Source organism: Sphaeramia orbicularis, chromosome 18 (assembly GCF_902148855.1).
Source record: "Sphaeramia orbicularis chromosome 18, fSphaOr1.1, whole genome shotgun sequence".
In the NCBI taxonomy this organism is placed as follows: domain Eukaryota; kingdom Metazoa; phylum Chordata; class Actinopteri; order Kurtiformes; family Apogonidae; genus Sphaeramia; species Sphaeramia orbicularis.
The window spans coordinates 3,009,832-3,026,540 of NC_043974.1; the positions used below are offsets into that span (position 1 = coordinate 3,009,832).

General features: G+C 39.8%; 1 protein-coding gene and 1 non-coding gene across 2 annotated transcripts in view; one reads left to right on the forward strand and one right to left on the reverse strand.

Annotated features, from left to right (window-relative positions):
- dysf (dysferlin, limb girdle muscular dystrophy 2B (autosomal recessive)) overlaps nt 1–16,709 on the forward strand; it is a 285,908-nt gene that overhangs the window by 43,692 nt on the left and 225,507 nt on the right. Inside the window, exons 5-16 of the mRNA XM_030162629.1 lie at nt 7,684–7,807; nt 8,727–8,983; nt 10,593–10,721; nt 10,863–10,925; nt 11,043–11,093; nt 11,171–11,201; nt 12,099–12,214; nt 13,221–13,347; nt 13,426–13,529; nt 14,105–14,173; nt 14,253–14,296; nt 14,403–14,485. Of these exons, the coding sequence (XP_030018489.1) occupies nt 7,684–7,807; nt 8,727–8,983; nt 10,593–10,721; nt 10,863–10,925; nt 11,043–11,093; nt 11,171–11,201; nt 12,099–12,214; nt 13,221–13,347; nt 13,426–13,529; nt 14,105–14,173; nt 14,253–14,296; nt 14,403–14,485 (1,198 nt within the window). The remainder of the gene's footprint in view (nt 1–7,683; nt 7,808–8,726; nt 8,984–10,592; nt 10,722–10,862; nt 10,926–11,042; nt 11,094–11,170; nt 11,202–12,098; nt 12,215–13,220; nt 13,348–13,425; nt 13,530–14,104; nt 14,174–14,252; nt 14,297–14,402; nt 14,486–16,709) is intronic.
- trnap-ugg (transfer RNA proline (anticodon UGG)) lies at nt 7,058–7,129 on the reverse strand. Its single transcript has one exon. It is a non-coding gene; the product is annotated as a tRNA-Pro (tRNA).

The window sequence follows — 16,709 nt, forward strand, 5'->3', positions numbered from 1 at the left end:
AACCATACAGTTTTACAACTATCATGCTGTGTTCATGTGCTGTGTCACATACACTAAACTAACATGACAAAGCTTTTCTTTGTCAGCTGCTAAATCGGCATATATTCACATGCTGCTTTGTCGGAAAATTTGACCTGAAAGATTGTCACTAAACAGTCTGCCTTCCCTTTGTTTCTGAAGACGAGGTCCACACATGACCTGACCATCATGTTAACTAAATCCTCAGGCTCAGCCATTCAATTAGACACATTCTGAGCTCCTGTATTTTATTGAAAATGTGTCAAACTGCAGAGGGAGCTACGCCAAAAGGCGAAGCTTTTGATTTTCTGGTCGATCTACGTTCTGACCCTCACTTATGGTCATGAGTTCTGGATAATGAGCGAAAGAACGAGGTCATGAGTACAAGCGGTCGAAATGAGTTTCCTCCACAGGGTGTCTGGGCTCAGCCTTAGTGATAGGGGGAGGAGCTCAGGACATCCGGGAAGAACTCAGAGTAGAACTGCTGCTCCTCCATGTCCAGAGGAGCCAGCTGAGGTGGTTGATCTAGTGAGGATGCCTCCTGGATGCCTCCCTGGGGAGGGGTTTTGGGCATGTCTGTCCGGGAGGAGACCTCAGGGCCGACCCAGGATGCGCTGGAGGGATTCTATCTGTAGTGTGGCCTGGGAATGCCTCGGGATTCCCCGGAAGAGCTGGTGTAAGTGGCTGGGGAGAGGGCTGTCTGGGCATCTGCCCCCACGACCTGGATAAGTGGACGACAACGAGGACGAGTAGGAGTGGGAGTGGGAGTGCCAAACTGAACTCAACTTACTGAGCCACTTCTGTCACTGGGTTGGTTTGATCACCTAGCACCAGCCACAAAGAGTTCAGAGCTCCTCCAACCCTAAATTGCATACACAAGATAAATCCCCATTCCACATGTGGATGTCAGTATCATGAATGTTCCTTATAGTGATATGTCTTTTAAGGACACTGATTGGTCATTAATGTCACATGACGCTCATCCAGTGTTTAGACTTCAGTCTCCCATGGCAGAGTGGAGTATGTGATGTTCAGTGAATTAAAGTGTGATATGTCATGTCTAGGTCATGAAAGTTCTTCTCTACATGTCTGCATGACAATACATTCAGATTTTGCTCTTGATGTATATGATGGAAATGACTGTGGAGATGGAAGATGAAGGCAGCGGAATCCCTAATTAGATCAGGAGGCGCTGTGGATCCTCATGGACGTTCTAATGATAAATGTACAATAGTTACACATACTGATGCTACATCTCATTCTTCCTCCTGTACAGCTCCATGCGCCTTAAAATCTTCTTTAGTGTACACATGCTAATCACAATATCATCCAATATGATGCAAAAACAGCAGAAACAAACCATGGATCAAGTACAACTTATTACTTAGAAATTAGTAGAGCCTTTTTGTTTTGCGTGAATGTCATTTTTATATGTTCATTTATGTTAAGCAGCTCCACCGTCTGCTTTAATTGATAAAACAAGTATTGTGGTTGTGAAGGAGGGCCTTTTTCAGTTTTCTCTGTTGGACTGCTCTGCTCATGGTCGTGTGTGGCTTGTAGGTCTAGGAGTATGACTGTCACTATGGGAATGAAAGGGTTCCAGGTTCAAATCCCTGATGAGTCCTCATATGTCAGCACCGTTCAATTTTTCTCCCTGCTCAGTTGAAGTTTGTTAACTTCATCAGTTCTTCAAAAGTATAATCAACAATATCTCTTACATCTTATTTTCCTCCTTTCCCAGTAGAAATATTTCAGCTTCATTTCTGGTGGTGAACAGCTGATTTTAATAGAGGTGAACTGGTAATAAATACTCAGCTTTTATTTACCAAACCAAATATATAAATATTCACTCTTCATATTATGATTAGGACTGTCAAAATTAAAGCATTAACATGGTTTAGTCTATCATCATGATTAATCTGATTGTAAATGTTAACCCTGTTAATTCATCTGCAGCAGAATGACTGTGAACGTCTGCTCCAACACATTTGGGTCAGTTTGTCCAGTAGAGTTAGAGTTAACGCACATGAACAAATGGTCAGTTGATCCAGTAGTGACAGGCAGCAGAACCAGCAGAACCGACCCATGAAGATGGAAGAACATAAACAGCGCGTTGGCCCGCTGGATGGAAATATGAGGACAAAAAAACAAGACAGAACAGTTGACCCGCATTAAGTATTAGGTTACGTTCAGACAGCAGGTCTTAATGCGCAATTCGGATTTTTGTGAAATCCGATTTTTTGTGTGCTCGTTCCTATTACAAATTAAATGCAACTTCTATCAGTTCTCAGTATGAACTTAATGCGACCCTGAAGTGACCTGCATGTGCAAAAGAGGTCCTGATGCAATATGTGACCACGCAACACACTCTGTGTTTATGGAAGGAAGTATGGAGGCATCTGGTATCGGCGTGTGTGTGGCACTGATCAAGTTTCCCTACAACCGAAGTCAGTACCATTACATTCAAATAATTTTACGTAGAAGATTAAAACTGAGCAGAGTCAGTTTTTTTGCTCTGGCCTTTTGTGGTGCAATGGCCGCTATGTCTGTTCAACAGAGTATTTGGATGCAGAGTCGGAGTCAGGAGTGGTGGGATAGTGATGTTAGCGGCTTCACTCACACAGACTTCATTCATAATTTTCAAATGACAAGAAGAATGTTTAAATGTATCTGACCGCCTCTCCATAACACTCTCATGACAAGACACTCATCTCCGGTGACTTATATCTGTTTGCAAGCGTGTTGCAGTCGGGCTGTACTGGCATTTCAATGACGTAAAGGTCGGATAAATGCGACCTGGCTGTTCAGACTGAAGTCACATCGGAAAATATCCGATTTGTATCGGATTTAGGACTACATATGAAAGTGGCCTGGGTTGGATTTGAAAAAATCGGATTTGTGCTGTTCAAACTGTCTTTAACAGGTCAGATACAGGTCAAATAGCGGTAAAAAATTGGATTTGGACCACATTTGGCTGCAGTCTGAACGTAGCCTTAGACACACTCTGCAGGAAGGAGTTTAATATTCATCGAAGCACTTCCAGATTCAAATACCACATCAATGCAAAGCAAATGTTTGTCAAGGATTCTGCTAGCACCTCAGCTAAGGCGCTGCCCAGCTTGCAACAAACACGTTAAGTAAAGATACAGGATGTCCCAAAAAATTTGACATCATTTCTCCAGACCACGTAGTCACTCTGATGTCAATTTTTTTGGGACACCCTTTATATTCCCTTCTTTCTTGAGTCTGTTTACTGATGCAAAATGAAACACAGTTAATATTGATTAAAAATGAATGACATTCAGTTGTGGTTTATTGAAATTAATCCACAGCAACCCTTTGATAAATCCGATTAAAAATTTTAATCAGTTGACCGCACTAATTTTGAAATTTTTTTATGTTATTCCATCATACATTTTAATTATATCAGAATATTCAGCCAATTCTGAGATGTGTTCTGTTCTGTAGATAGTAACGCTAATACTAATAACAACCATTTGGTAGTGGCTTATACTTGGGATGATCTAAAAGTGTAGAAACAAAAAAAAGAAAAAAAAAAACAATAATATTTCCTAAAGCAAATAAAACCTATATATAAAATGCTGGCACTTCCCACCCAGAGTCATCTTTAGATTTATGACTGCAGATGAAACTTTCACATCACTGTTTCCTGAACCCAAAACAAAGTCTTCCCCTCTCTACAGTGAATCTGATTTATGTCACATCCACTAAACCACACATAATAATAACTCTTTTGACAGGGTGAGGAAAATTGGTGACCTAAAGAGGAACAGAGTCAGTTGTAAACCACTTAACATCCAAAACACAAAGAATATGCATGTACGCACATTAGCAGAGGAAAGTGGGGCGGACATGAGCTGGAACCTGGGATTTCTCTGAGACTACGTTCACACAGCAGGTCTTAACGTACAGTTTGGATTTTTTTGTGTGTTCGTTCAAATTCCACATTAAATATGACTTCTATCAGTTTTTTTAGTCTGAAATGAATTTGACCCTGAAGTGACCCACATGCACAAAAGAGGTCCTGATGGAATACGTGACCACGCAGACACACACTGTGTTTATGGAAGGAAATATGGTTTTGCCTTTACTCCTCTGGGGACACAGAATTGTGACGTTTGTCGCATTTCAGTGATGTAAAGGTTGGATAAATGTGACCTGGCTGTACAGACTGAAGTCACATTGGAAAATATCAGATATGTATCAGATTTAGGACCACATCTGAAAGTGGTCTGGGTCAGATTTGAAAAAATGGGATTAGTGCTGTTCAAACTGTCTTAAACAGATTGGATATAGGTCACATATTGGCAAAAAAATCAGATTTGGGCCACATTTACCTGCAGTCTGAACGTAGCCATAGGCCAATCAGTCCTCTACGCCACTGAGCCACATGTGACTACCCTCAGAGCAGTCCCTCTGACATACACTACTTTGCCAAAAGTATTCACTCACCTGCCTTGACTCTCATATGAATTTCAGGTCCATCCCATTCCTAGTCTATGGGTTCAGTCTGACGTGGGTCCACCCTTTGCAGCTCTAACAGCTTCAACTCTTCTGGGAAGGCTGTCCACAAGGTTTAGGAGTGTGTTCATGGGGATTTTGGACCATTCTTCCTGAAGCGCATTTGTGAGGTCCCACACTGATGTTGGACAGAAGGCCTGGCTCTCAGTCTGCGCTCTAATTCATCCAAAGGTGTTCTATGGGGTTGAGGTCAGGACTGTGTGCAGGCCAGTCCAGTTCATCCACACCAGACTCTGTCCTCCATGTCCAAATGGACCTTGCTTTGTGCACTGGTGCACAGTCATGTTGGAAGAGGAAGGGGCCAGCTCCAAACTGTTCCCACAAAGTTGGGAGCGTGGAATTGTCCCAAATGTCTTGGTCTGCTAAAGCATTCCCAGTTCCTTTCACTGGAACTAAGGGGCCCAGCCCAGCTCCTGAAAAACAACCCCACACCATAACCCCCCCTCCACCAAACTTTACACTTGGCACAATGCGGTCCCACAAGTATCGTTCTCCTGGCGACCGCCAAACACAGACCCGTCCATCAGATCGCCAGATGGAGAAGCGCGATTGGTCACTCCAGAGAAGGCTCCTCCCCTGCTCTACAGTCCAGTGGCGGCGTGCTTTACACCACTGCATCCACCGCTCTGCATTGCACTTAGTGATGTACGGCTTGGATGCAGCTGCTCGGCCACGGAAACCCATTCCATGAAGCTCTCTGCACACTGTTCTGGAGCTAATCTGAAGGCCACATGAAGTTTGGAGGTCTGTACCATTGACTCTGCAGAAAGTTGGCCACCTCTTCGCACTCTGCACCTCAGCATCCGCTGACCCCGCTCCGTCAGTTTCCGTGGCCTACCACTTCGTGGCTGAGTTGCCGTCGTTCCCAAACACTTCCACTTTCTTATAATCCAGCTGACAGTTGACTGTGGAATATTTAGGAGCCAGGAAATTTCACCACTGGATTTGTTCCACAGGTGGCATCCTATCACAGTTCCACGCTGGAATTCACTGAGCTCCTGAGAGCGACCCATTCTGTCACAAATATTTGTAAAAGCAGTCTGCATGCCTAGGGCTGGATTTTATACACCTGTGGACATGGAAGGGACTGGAACAGCTGAGTCTGATTATTTGGATGGGTGAGCCAATACTTTTGGCAATATAGTGTAAATCCTAAATTTGTTTTTGAACTTACAATTGTTGGCAAAGCTTTAACCAAAAATCAAGAAACTCAAATCAGCACTGTGCGTGCATGTAAGAGCTAAAGTCATTCAGGATTCAGCCGATTTAAGACTTGGGCTTGGCTGTGAACTGAGTCATACTCCTGTACCTCCACTTTATCTTTCTCCTCACATGATGTGGCCCGTGAGATGCATCTTACTTTAAATGGAAGATGAATGTGTAATTTTGAACCTTGCTCTGAGCCATGCAAAAACTCTGACTTTCCGTACAACTCCTCAAACGCAGCTGACCTCAATAGAAAACAATAAAAAAGTGAAAAGATATGAAAAAAAAGAAAGAAGAAGAAATGTAATGTTATAAGTTGACTGTTTTGCTTGAAGAGTCTTTTATTTTCACGAATCCAAGTTGTTATATTCTGATTTATATTTTGTAATTATTTTATATCTTTATTCTGTCTGTACTGAACAGTCAGGTTAGGTTGGTGTGGTTGGGCTGGGGCTGACACCTGTGTGTGCTCAACTTCGAAACAGGGTCCGGTGCAACGAGGGAGATCTGATTTTAGTTGAGTGGGGTTAAACTTAAACTAACACTTGTGTGTGCTGAACTTAGAAAAGAGGTTGGGTGCAACAAAAAATATTTATTTTACAGCTTTGGAAAGTAATTGTGGTAAAGAGCGTAGAGCAGAAAAAACAGATTAAGAACTTCGGGACGTTTTGTGGTCAAGAGATGCTGGTCTAATTGTGCAGACAAAGATGTTAGACGAATAATGTGTTTGAGAGAAACTAGTGGTAAACTGCCTTCTCTGACAACTCACAATTTTTGATTTTTTGTGAATTATTGCTGTCTTCAATAAACCAGATTCTGGGCTAACCTTTTTTAAACTTCAACCTTGCCTACTGATGATTTTTTTCTTCATTCTCCTATTGTGTTTTTCCATCGGCAACTTCCAGTGATAAGTCTTTTACCTTCTAAGATAACCCCCATCGCTTTGGCAATCCGGCTTGGTCCGGGCCCTCAAATTTTACTGGGTATCTGAGTAGATAATGAAACACCGGCAGTCATGTATTTCGCATGGGCACACAGTTTAAGTCAGAGCAAAGCGAAAATAGTTACCCGGTATATAAATTATAAAGATTTTCTGACGTAGTAATCCATTAACCTAAATTAATTGTGGTTTTTGTGATTTACTGTTACTGCCGTGTTCAACAGGTACATTTATGGAAATACAGCACCAGTTGTTATAGGTTCCACATTCAACAAGTTAGTTCCAGTCTGTGCTATAGAGGTTGACAGCTGAAGTTCCACCGCACTGATGTGGAGAATGGAATAAAGAACTGGGCTTGTCCGGGATTTGAACCCAGGACCTCTCACACCCAAAGTGAGAATCATACCCCTAGACCAACAAGCCATATGTCTTTATGTCTTTAGGATATCCTCAACAGGAATTCCACCCTGAAAACTCCAAATACTCAGTGAAACAGGCAGAGTTGGACAAAACCAAGATCATTTTGTGAGGTGTTGTCTTTTTCTGGGATTTAGTCATTGTAATATCAGTTTAAAAACATCATTTCCCTGGTATATTGCAAAGGCATGTTAAATAATCATGAACAAATGAATACACCACATGGAAGGAAGCATGTTTCCTATTTTCGAGAAAAATTGAAGGCTTTCAGGATAGAGTGTAAAACCAGGATATTCTTCAATCAGCTGATTGCCCACTGTTCCATCCACACCGATGCAGTTATTTTAAAAGATATTTTTCTCTATGTTTGGGTCCAATGTCCACATGTACTTTATGTTTTAAACTGCAAATATGATGGATTTTAGAAACTCCTGGTTATGTGTATCTGGGTAGACAGGGAAAACGGAGAGATCGGAAGTTCCTGGAAAAAATGAAGAAACCAGCCACTTGCGAAGAAGAAGCCTAACTATGAAACTCCCTCCATATTGTGTGTCCATCAGGCTACCCTGACCCTGCAGGTCTCCTACATCCCTCCACCAGGATCAGCTCCAGTCTTCCAGCCTCCTCCACAGCCGGAGGCTCTGCCCCATAACAACCCCAGTGTGGAGCTGGACACCGTCACAAGTAATACAGTAGTGTCATCAGTCATTTCATCATTTGGTTCATTTGAATTTCATGTACACAATTTGTTTAGGCTGCAGTGATTTTCCATTCCATATGTATATATACATAGACGTATGTATTTTACTATGTTGGAGAATACATATCAAAAGTCTGTTTTTAACAGTGAGTATATGCCAGTAAACCGATTTTGGTCAACAGGCTGAATGAGGCTTTAGATCAGGGCTGTCAAAGTCACTTTAGTTCAGTTCCACATTCACCCCACTATGATCTCCAGTGGGCCGGACCAGTAATAAAATAAGAGTGAAAAAGGTAAAATTACAGTATGATAGTGTTTGTATCTACCTTGTTTGCTATAAAAATCAGAATAACAGGAACAACTTGAAATGTCTTAAGAAAACAAGTCCAATTTTAACAATATTCTGCCTCAGTTTATCAATTTATCATTTACACCTGTGCATTACAACGTACAATTACAAACACACATAACATTGATAAAATTACATTTACTTTTCTCAAGACATTTCACGTTGTTCATATTTCTTCAGGTTATTCACATTTTTTGTAAAAGGATAGTTTGTTAATGTCAACATTTTCATGTAATTTTACTGTTTTTTTACACTAAAACAAAGATAAAATCTGCAGTTGTCGTTATTTATGGGTTATTATGACAGTATTTTGTGGTCTGACCAAATTGAGATCTAATTGGTTTATATGTGTCTGTAAAATGATTTTTACACTATTGATTGTTAATATCTTCAGTGTAATTTTTGCGTTTCACACATTCATCCCAGGGGCCAGATTGGACCCTTAAGCGGGCTGGATTTGTCCGCGTGTTTGACACCTGTGCTTTAGATCATTGTCATTATCAGCTCTGTGGATAAAACAGGGTCTGAGCTCTTCCACTGTCTGTTCCTGTCAGTGATTTCTCTGGACACTTTGGGTGAAGAGGACACAGAGAGCATGATGATGCTGGAGTCCACTGAGGACCAGGGCCCCGATGACGGACGCTCCATGGTGATTGTCGGACCCCAGGGTCCCCCTGGTCAGGAGTCCCCGACTGCCCAGACCCCGAAGCGCTCCCCTCCATCATACAACCCCCAGGGAGGGCTGAGGAAGAGGAGGAGAGGAGCCAGCAGTCAGCCCAAACCACTGCCCAACAAACCCCAGGACCTCCAGGTACAGACGGTTCAGAGTATTTGACAGAATAAGACTTTTATTCAGGGCATGAAATACAATGAAGACAAGTTCTCTGTGTATAACTCCTTAAGGTGGGGGGTATGTGAAATTACACACCCGCTACAGTAGGAGACAGTGACACTGTCACACCTATAGGTGGTGTGTCATCTGTATTATAAAAGCCAAGTGGCCTCTGTGTGTGTGTGTGTGTGTGTGTGTGTGTGTGTGTGTGTGTGTGTCTGGGGATTCACACAAAATCTGGAAAGCGCTGATTGCTGCAGTTTGGCATACTTGTCGGCTAAAATTTGTTTAGAGGTCTTATTTGTGTCTTTGTGCATAAGAAATCAATCCCAGTGAATCCAAAGGAACTTTGTGTTGGTAAATGACAGTTGTTCAAATGGACAGGATTTCAGTTCTGTTCAACATGTTGATGCTCATATGAACTACGTTTTCAGCTCAAAAATGTCCAATTTCAGCACAATTAATGCTATATTTTCATGTCACAAATGGCCAAGTTATATTTGAACTGAATTTACCTGAAAAACAAATCTTCTCTTCTTTTAGATTCCCCAGTTTTTCTTCCCAGATTCTCTCCTCCATATCACATGTTTTATTTGTACAGGTTCAATCTGGAGTATGGTGCTGATCCATCCTGCTTCTGTTCCACCAATACATACATGAAGAATGGCACACAGCACTGTTTACATCAACACTTTTACAATAAGAAGCATTTTTATAAAGAAATAACAATTCTATATTGTTCTTTCCTCTTTAGTCTGATGATAAACTGTCCAATAAATAATTCTGATCCTAGTTTTTGCACAGGGATCATTAGTGTAAACGCTGACATGGCTGCAGAGCATCAGTATGATGGGATCCACAACAACCATGTCACATCCGTCCACTGACACATTTAGTGTTTTTGTGTCAGCTGTTATTGTTTTAGATCCACAATACTAACATTTATGAAGAAGAGCAGAATTAGCAATAGTAAGTCTATAAGTTTATTCCTAATAAAGTACGGGTACTGACCAGGGCATCATGGGTAATGTCATGTCCGTCCACCAGCAAAAGTTTTCACATACACGTGCTATTCCAAATCCAATATTTATGAAAATAGAGCTTCCACTGTCAAATAATGTCAGTAGTCTGTGTACAAATGGATTAGCATTATTTACACACACTTCTATACATGTCTTACAGCTTTTTTTTTTTTTTTTTTTGACAAAAATGGCTATTCATTTGACCCTCTAAGTAAATTTTAGCCAATATGTATTTTTGGTCAAGGAACAGACAACACACTAGTTTGTAGTAAGTAGCTTAAAGAAGATTATAGTTTTCTTTTTTTCTTTTGTTCAGACAAGGTATAGTTTTTAGATGTTACCTGCTTGACAGTTTCAACTGTGACTCCAGTCTTCCTCAGGTAACATCTAAAAACTATACCTTGTCTTAAAAAAAAGGAAAAGTATAATTACATTAGACAAAATGAACATCATTAGCCTTGGTTTAAAGAAGAGCTAACTTCAACACTTCACTGAGGCTTTGATTTATTTATTAGGTATGACTTAAAGCTATCATACATATCACTTGCCATCCCCTTTTTGTGCAGGTTCGGGTGCGGATTATTGAGGCGCGACAGTTGCCGGGCATTAACATCAAGCCCGTCGTCAAAGTAACAGTAGCCGGACAAAACAAGAGGAGCCGCATCAGAAAAGGCAACAACCCAGTGTTTGATGAGGTAAATGGAAATGACTGTTATTTCTCACTTCCTCAATACCTTTATAACCCGATGTTTTGAGTGTGTTAAGAGCATTTTCCTCAGATCACAATTACATTTTTAGACAACATATTATTAAACCACATGTATTTCTCTCAACAGACATTCTTTCTGAACTTCTTTGAGACTCCATCAGACCTGTTTGATGAACCAATCTTCATCACTGTAAGTCTGGATTGTTTTTTTTTTCCACTTCAGTCTCAGATCACATATTTATTTGTTTCTTTTAGGTGTCTATAAATTATCTTTAAAATGTGAAATCCTCCCCTTGTTGTTGCTCAGGTGTGTGACTCACGCTCACTGAGGACTGATGCTGTAATTGGTGAATTCAAGGTGAACCGTTTCCCCTTTTCACCTCAGTATAAAATGTCTATGTTTACTCCTATACTGACCTTTATCTATTTGAACAGTTGGATGTGGGGACAGTCTATAATGAGCACAGTGAGTAAAATTTGGTTGACTTCTACATTCACTCTAAGGCAGGGGTGTCAAACTCGATTTAGTTCAGTTCCACATTCAGTTAAATCTGATCTGCAGTGGGCCGAACCAGTAAAATAATAACATAATAATATGTAAATAATGTCAACTCCAAACTTTTCTCTATGTTTTAGAGCAAGAAAAGTAAATTTACATTATGAAAAGGTTTACATCTAAAAACTATCCTTTCAAAAGATGTGAATAACATGAACAAACTGAAAAAATAAGTGTAATTTTAACAATATTATGCTTCAGTTTATCATTTACACATGTACGTTATAACTTAAAGATCACAGTAGCTCTACAAACACACAAATCATTTAATAACAGGCAGAAGATTGTTAAAACTGTACTTACTTCTCTTAAGACATTTCATATTTTACTGAATCTTGTTGAGATTGAATTGATCTGAATGTGGAACCTGAACTAAAAGGATTGTTAATATTTTAGTGTAATTTTTGCATTTCACAAATTCATCCTGAGGGCCGGACTGGACCCTTTGGTGGGCCGGATTTGGCCCCCAGGACTCATGTTTGACGCCTGTGATTTAATGCTACGTTCAAACTGCAGGCAAATGTGGTCCAAATGGGATTTTTTTGCCCATATGTGACCAAAGATTGTGACAGATATGTGATAGATTGAATTGGTCTGTATGTGGCCCTGAACTAAAATGACTGTTAATATCTGAGTATAATTTTTGCATTTCACAAATTCATCCCACGGGCTGGTCAGATGGACTGGACCCTGTGCTGAGCTGGATTTGGTCCAGGCCACATGTTTGTCACCCCTGTTTAAGATGGTTGTTTTGTTCTCTTTTCCACTCAGTCCAGTCTGACTTCACCTGTCTCTCTCTCTCTTTAGGACACTGCTTCTTGAGGAAATGGCTGCTTCTGTGTGACCCTGATGACCTCTCTGCTGGGGTCAAAGGTTACCTAAAGGTCAGCCTGTTTGTCTTGGCTGCTGGAGACGAGCCACCGGTAAGTCTGATTGGACACAGTGTCACGTGATAACTGGGATCTGAATCTATTTTGCTGATGTACAAAGCTTCCTGTGACAGGTTCATTTTATGGATTTTCTTGAAAAAAATATTCAGAAACCTTCTATTAAGGTCACAGATGTCTGATGAAATCCCCAGACTCTACTTCAAATTCCCATTTTTCACTGGACTAGGATGAAATTAGTACTGAACATCTGCAATATTTGCAAACAAATATTTTGTAGTATTAATATAGTTCTGTCATATCTATAAGTTATTTGGTTCTGCATTAAAACTATTCTTATCAGGGATTTTTAATGCCAAGATCACAAGTTGATTATTTCCTATTCTTGAAAGAACAATGCTTGCACAATACTGTATCGATATTAAAAAGTACTGTATCAATATTTTTAGGTATTTATTCAAGTGCAGATATTGTGGAGGTTCTTTTTTTTTTTATGTTTTCTTTATATTTTCTTTATTATTATTTAACACAGTTGTATTAAATAATGGTTATTTCCTATCATCCTAAAAGGACTTTACTGTCTGAGAGGCAGATGTTAGTACCTTTGTTGGTATCGCACAAAAATACTGTTCTGATGTTAGTTGTGAACTAATAGAATATGAACATTTGAACAGGATCTTAAACTGTAACGTCTGTAAAACAGAATTTCAGTTTGAACGCAGGAACATTTGGTGATAGAACATTAGATCCTGTATGGATCAAATAAAAATGTGTTTAGTATTTGTGCAGATTTCTGGTGTAATTCAATTCTACAAGGAAATAATTATTTTAAAACATGACACAAACAAAAAATTGCCTTTTTAACAGTATCATGATATATTGTGATATATCGTATCATGATCCTAGTATTGTGATTTATATCTTATCACCAGATTCTTGCCGATACACAGCCCTAGTCTTTAGTGGATCCACAGTCTGTGTGTGAATGAATACATTCACATGTGACTGAATGTGTATTTTATGGTTGTTTTATTGTATTTAGGCTGACAGGCGTGAGTGTGTGGAGGATAAAGAAGACATTGAAGGAAACCTGCTGAGGCCGGCCGGTCTGTCTCTGAGAGGAGCCACCTTCACCCTGAGGATCTTCAGAGCTGAAGACCTTCCACAGAGTGAGTCCTCAGGGTTTTATCATCTTCCACCTCTGTGTTTTTATGACGGGGCTTTAACTGTCCACTGTTTGTCCCCAGTGGACGATGCCTTCATGGACGGAATGAGACACATTCTTGGGTTTGACAGCAACAGGAAGAACCTGGTGGATCCTCTGGTGGAGGTCCACTTTGCAGGAAAAACAGTATGTGTGACGCAAAGTTTTGGGTCTAAAATGATTTAGAATTACAACCCTGACAACAGATTATGGATCACTAGTGTCAGTCTTCATCAGTCTCTGTGTTATAGTTTTATTCTTTCAGTTTATTAGAAAACATACAGGAGTGACAGACTGAAGTATGAACAATTCTGGGCTTAAGGGTTTTTTAATTATTATTTGAAATTTTATCAAAATATTTTTTTTTAATAAATAAATTAATTAATTAATACATGATTACGGTTTCCGATTTCTTGCTGGTGGCAAAAATGGGGAATTAGAAGCTGGAAAAATGGATAATTCACTCCTGACATGTTTATCCTTTTTTGGGAAGGGGAAAAAAGAGAACAAAACAAAAGAGAAATAACTGAAATATCCTCCACACTGTCAATCTTATTCTCAGACATAACCATGGTTAGGTTTTTGTGAAAAAAAAAAAAAAGTGAAGGAAAAAGAAGATATATAAACAGCTGAAATACAGTACTATAAGTAAAATAAAGTAATTTTGAGAAGACCAAGAAGTATATAATTCTGAAAATGTAACTTCTTTTCTTTTGCTTCAGGTTTGCACCAAGACTCTGGAAAAAAATGCCAATCCACAGTGGAACCAGAGCCTGGCCATGCCTATTAGGGTAAAATAATTCTATTCCAATCATATATACCAACTCTAAATGTGTCCTTTCATATATTTCTGTTTTTCTTTCCTTCCAGTTTCCTTCCATGTGTGAGAAGATGAGGATCCGGGTGCTGGACTGGTGAATCACATCTCACACAGAACTGCTTCTTTGTTAATCCTTCTCTTAGGAAATTTAAAGATGCAAATAATAAGTTCTGAATTTTTATTTTCTTTTGTCACCACAGGGACCGAGCCAGTCACAATGATGTCATTGGCACTGCCCATCTCTGCATGTCCAAAATCTCAGCCCCTGGAGGAGAGATAGATGGTATGGACCAGGTTCAGGCTGAACACACTTTAGACATGGATGCATTTGCAGCAGAACAGAAGTGTTTCTGCCTAAAGTGTCTTCTCAGTGACATGTGGGGGTTCAAATACAGTGGTGTTGGAATGCTGTTGGATTTTCTCAGATTTCTACAGGATGCACAGATTAAAACAAAGGTGGTGAAAAAGTGAAGATTTAATAGAAGATAACAGGGCCTGAACATTTTCTTAATATTTAGTGCCAACCACAAGGGAGCGCTAGAATAAATGTGAAGTCGTTCTATTGAATAACTCCTGAACATTATACATTCACATATCTTATAAAGACATGTTCCTTGAATTGAATTGTACACTGAGCAAAAATATAAACACAGCATGTGGAATATTTGTGTAACATGAGACGCGCGTCCCAAGATCAGCTCATAATGTCTTATAATTGTAAAACATGGTTTATTCAAACTGTGCGTCCATCTGTGTGAGTGAACACCTGCTCAGTGATCCAGTGACTCCACCCTGAACCAGCTGTGGCTCAGACAGTGTTAACAGTGTTCAGACACTCTTTATACTGGGGACAATAAAAGGACACCGCAAAAGCTCACATTTCCTCAGATGTCACCATGACACAGATGTCGCAATTATCATGCAGGAACGGTTCTGGATAACATCCCATAGCTCTGTGTAACCCCCAAACAGGAGTGGAATAACGTTCCATGGGCCACAGTTGACAATGTCGTCAACTTGATGAGAAGAAAATGTGTCGCTGTACGAGAAGCCAAAGGTGGACACTAGGGCTTTGTATCATGGCCAGTTTTCTTAATCGATTCGTTATCGATTCGTAAGGTTCTGAATCGATTAATCCCGATTTGATATCGATTCGATTCAGCCATGCAACACAGAATCAATGTTGACATTAGAAAGGAAATAAATATGACATTTCATTAGTAAATAGATGAATCTGCTCTGAAATAATGAACAGGACAGAAACATTCCCATGTTTCTACAGTAGGTCTGAACGGATATAAAAGATGAAAAAAAAATAATATAGGAAGGTCCGCACAACCTGTGAACTCCCAAAGCATTTATTAAACCACGATGTTTCGGGCCAAGGACTGAGGACAGATAGAATTGCACAGGTGTTTATATGCAGTGTCTAATCACAATAGCACATGACCTGCAATATACGTCATCTTAGAAAAGCAGAATTTTTTTAAAAAAAACTTATCAAACATATAATAAATCATAAATAGTTAATAGTCAAATGTTTCAAATGTCCACAAGTACAAATAATTTTAGTGATCCAACTGCTTTACACTCAAACATATATAAACAGATATTAATCGAGTTTCTTTGTTTTTGTAAATTTGTAAATAAAACTGTGCACACATGCTGTGGTGTCTACCACCACATTCAGATGGACAGTATAATTACATGGACTTGTAAGAATGCAAAGAAACTTGATAAATATCTGTTTATATATGTTTGAGTGTAAAGCAGTTGGATCATTAAAATTATTTCTTCTTGTGGACATTTGAAACATTTGACTATTAATGATTTATGATTGATTATATGTTTGAAAAGTTTAAAAAAAGTTTTTTTTCTGCTTTTCTAAGATGGCATATATTGCAGGTCACATGTTATAGACACTGCATATAAAACACCTGTGTAACTCTGTCCTCAGTCTGATGAAGGGCCTCGGCCTGAAACGTCATGTGGTTTAATAAATGCTTCGGGAGCTCACAGGTTGTGTGGGCCTTCCTATATTATTTTTTTCAGAACAGACTTCTGCCTCATCTTTATTCTGTTTTATGGCTGGTGCTTCTAGCCTTAAGGCTTGGTTCACCTGAAGCAAAGCCGACTCATGTAAAGCTTTGGAGCTGGACACATGGCTGGAATCATAAAGGACAAAAGCCCGTCGTACCTCAGGTTTTTGTGACATGTGTTGACAGGTCTGTGCAGAGTTTCCATGTTCTCCCTGTGTCTGCCTGGGTTCTTCTCTGTACGCATTGTGTTCACGCCCTTATTACCCCCTATCCAACCTGAATCAATGTGTCACATACCACGCACTGAGGGTTAGGGTTATACATACAGGTCCGTTGCATTACTTTTAGAAGGGTTAGGGTCCCCCATTTCTTTGGACATGGGGGGGGGTGGCAGTGGGCTCATGATGCCATTAGTGAGACTGTGTTCAAAAAAGGTTGAGAAACACTGGGTTTGTGGTTAGCATTACA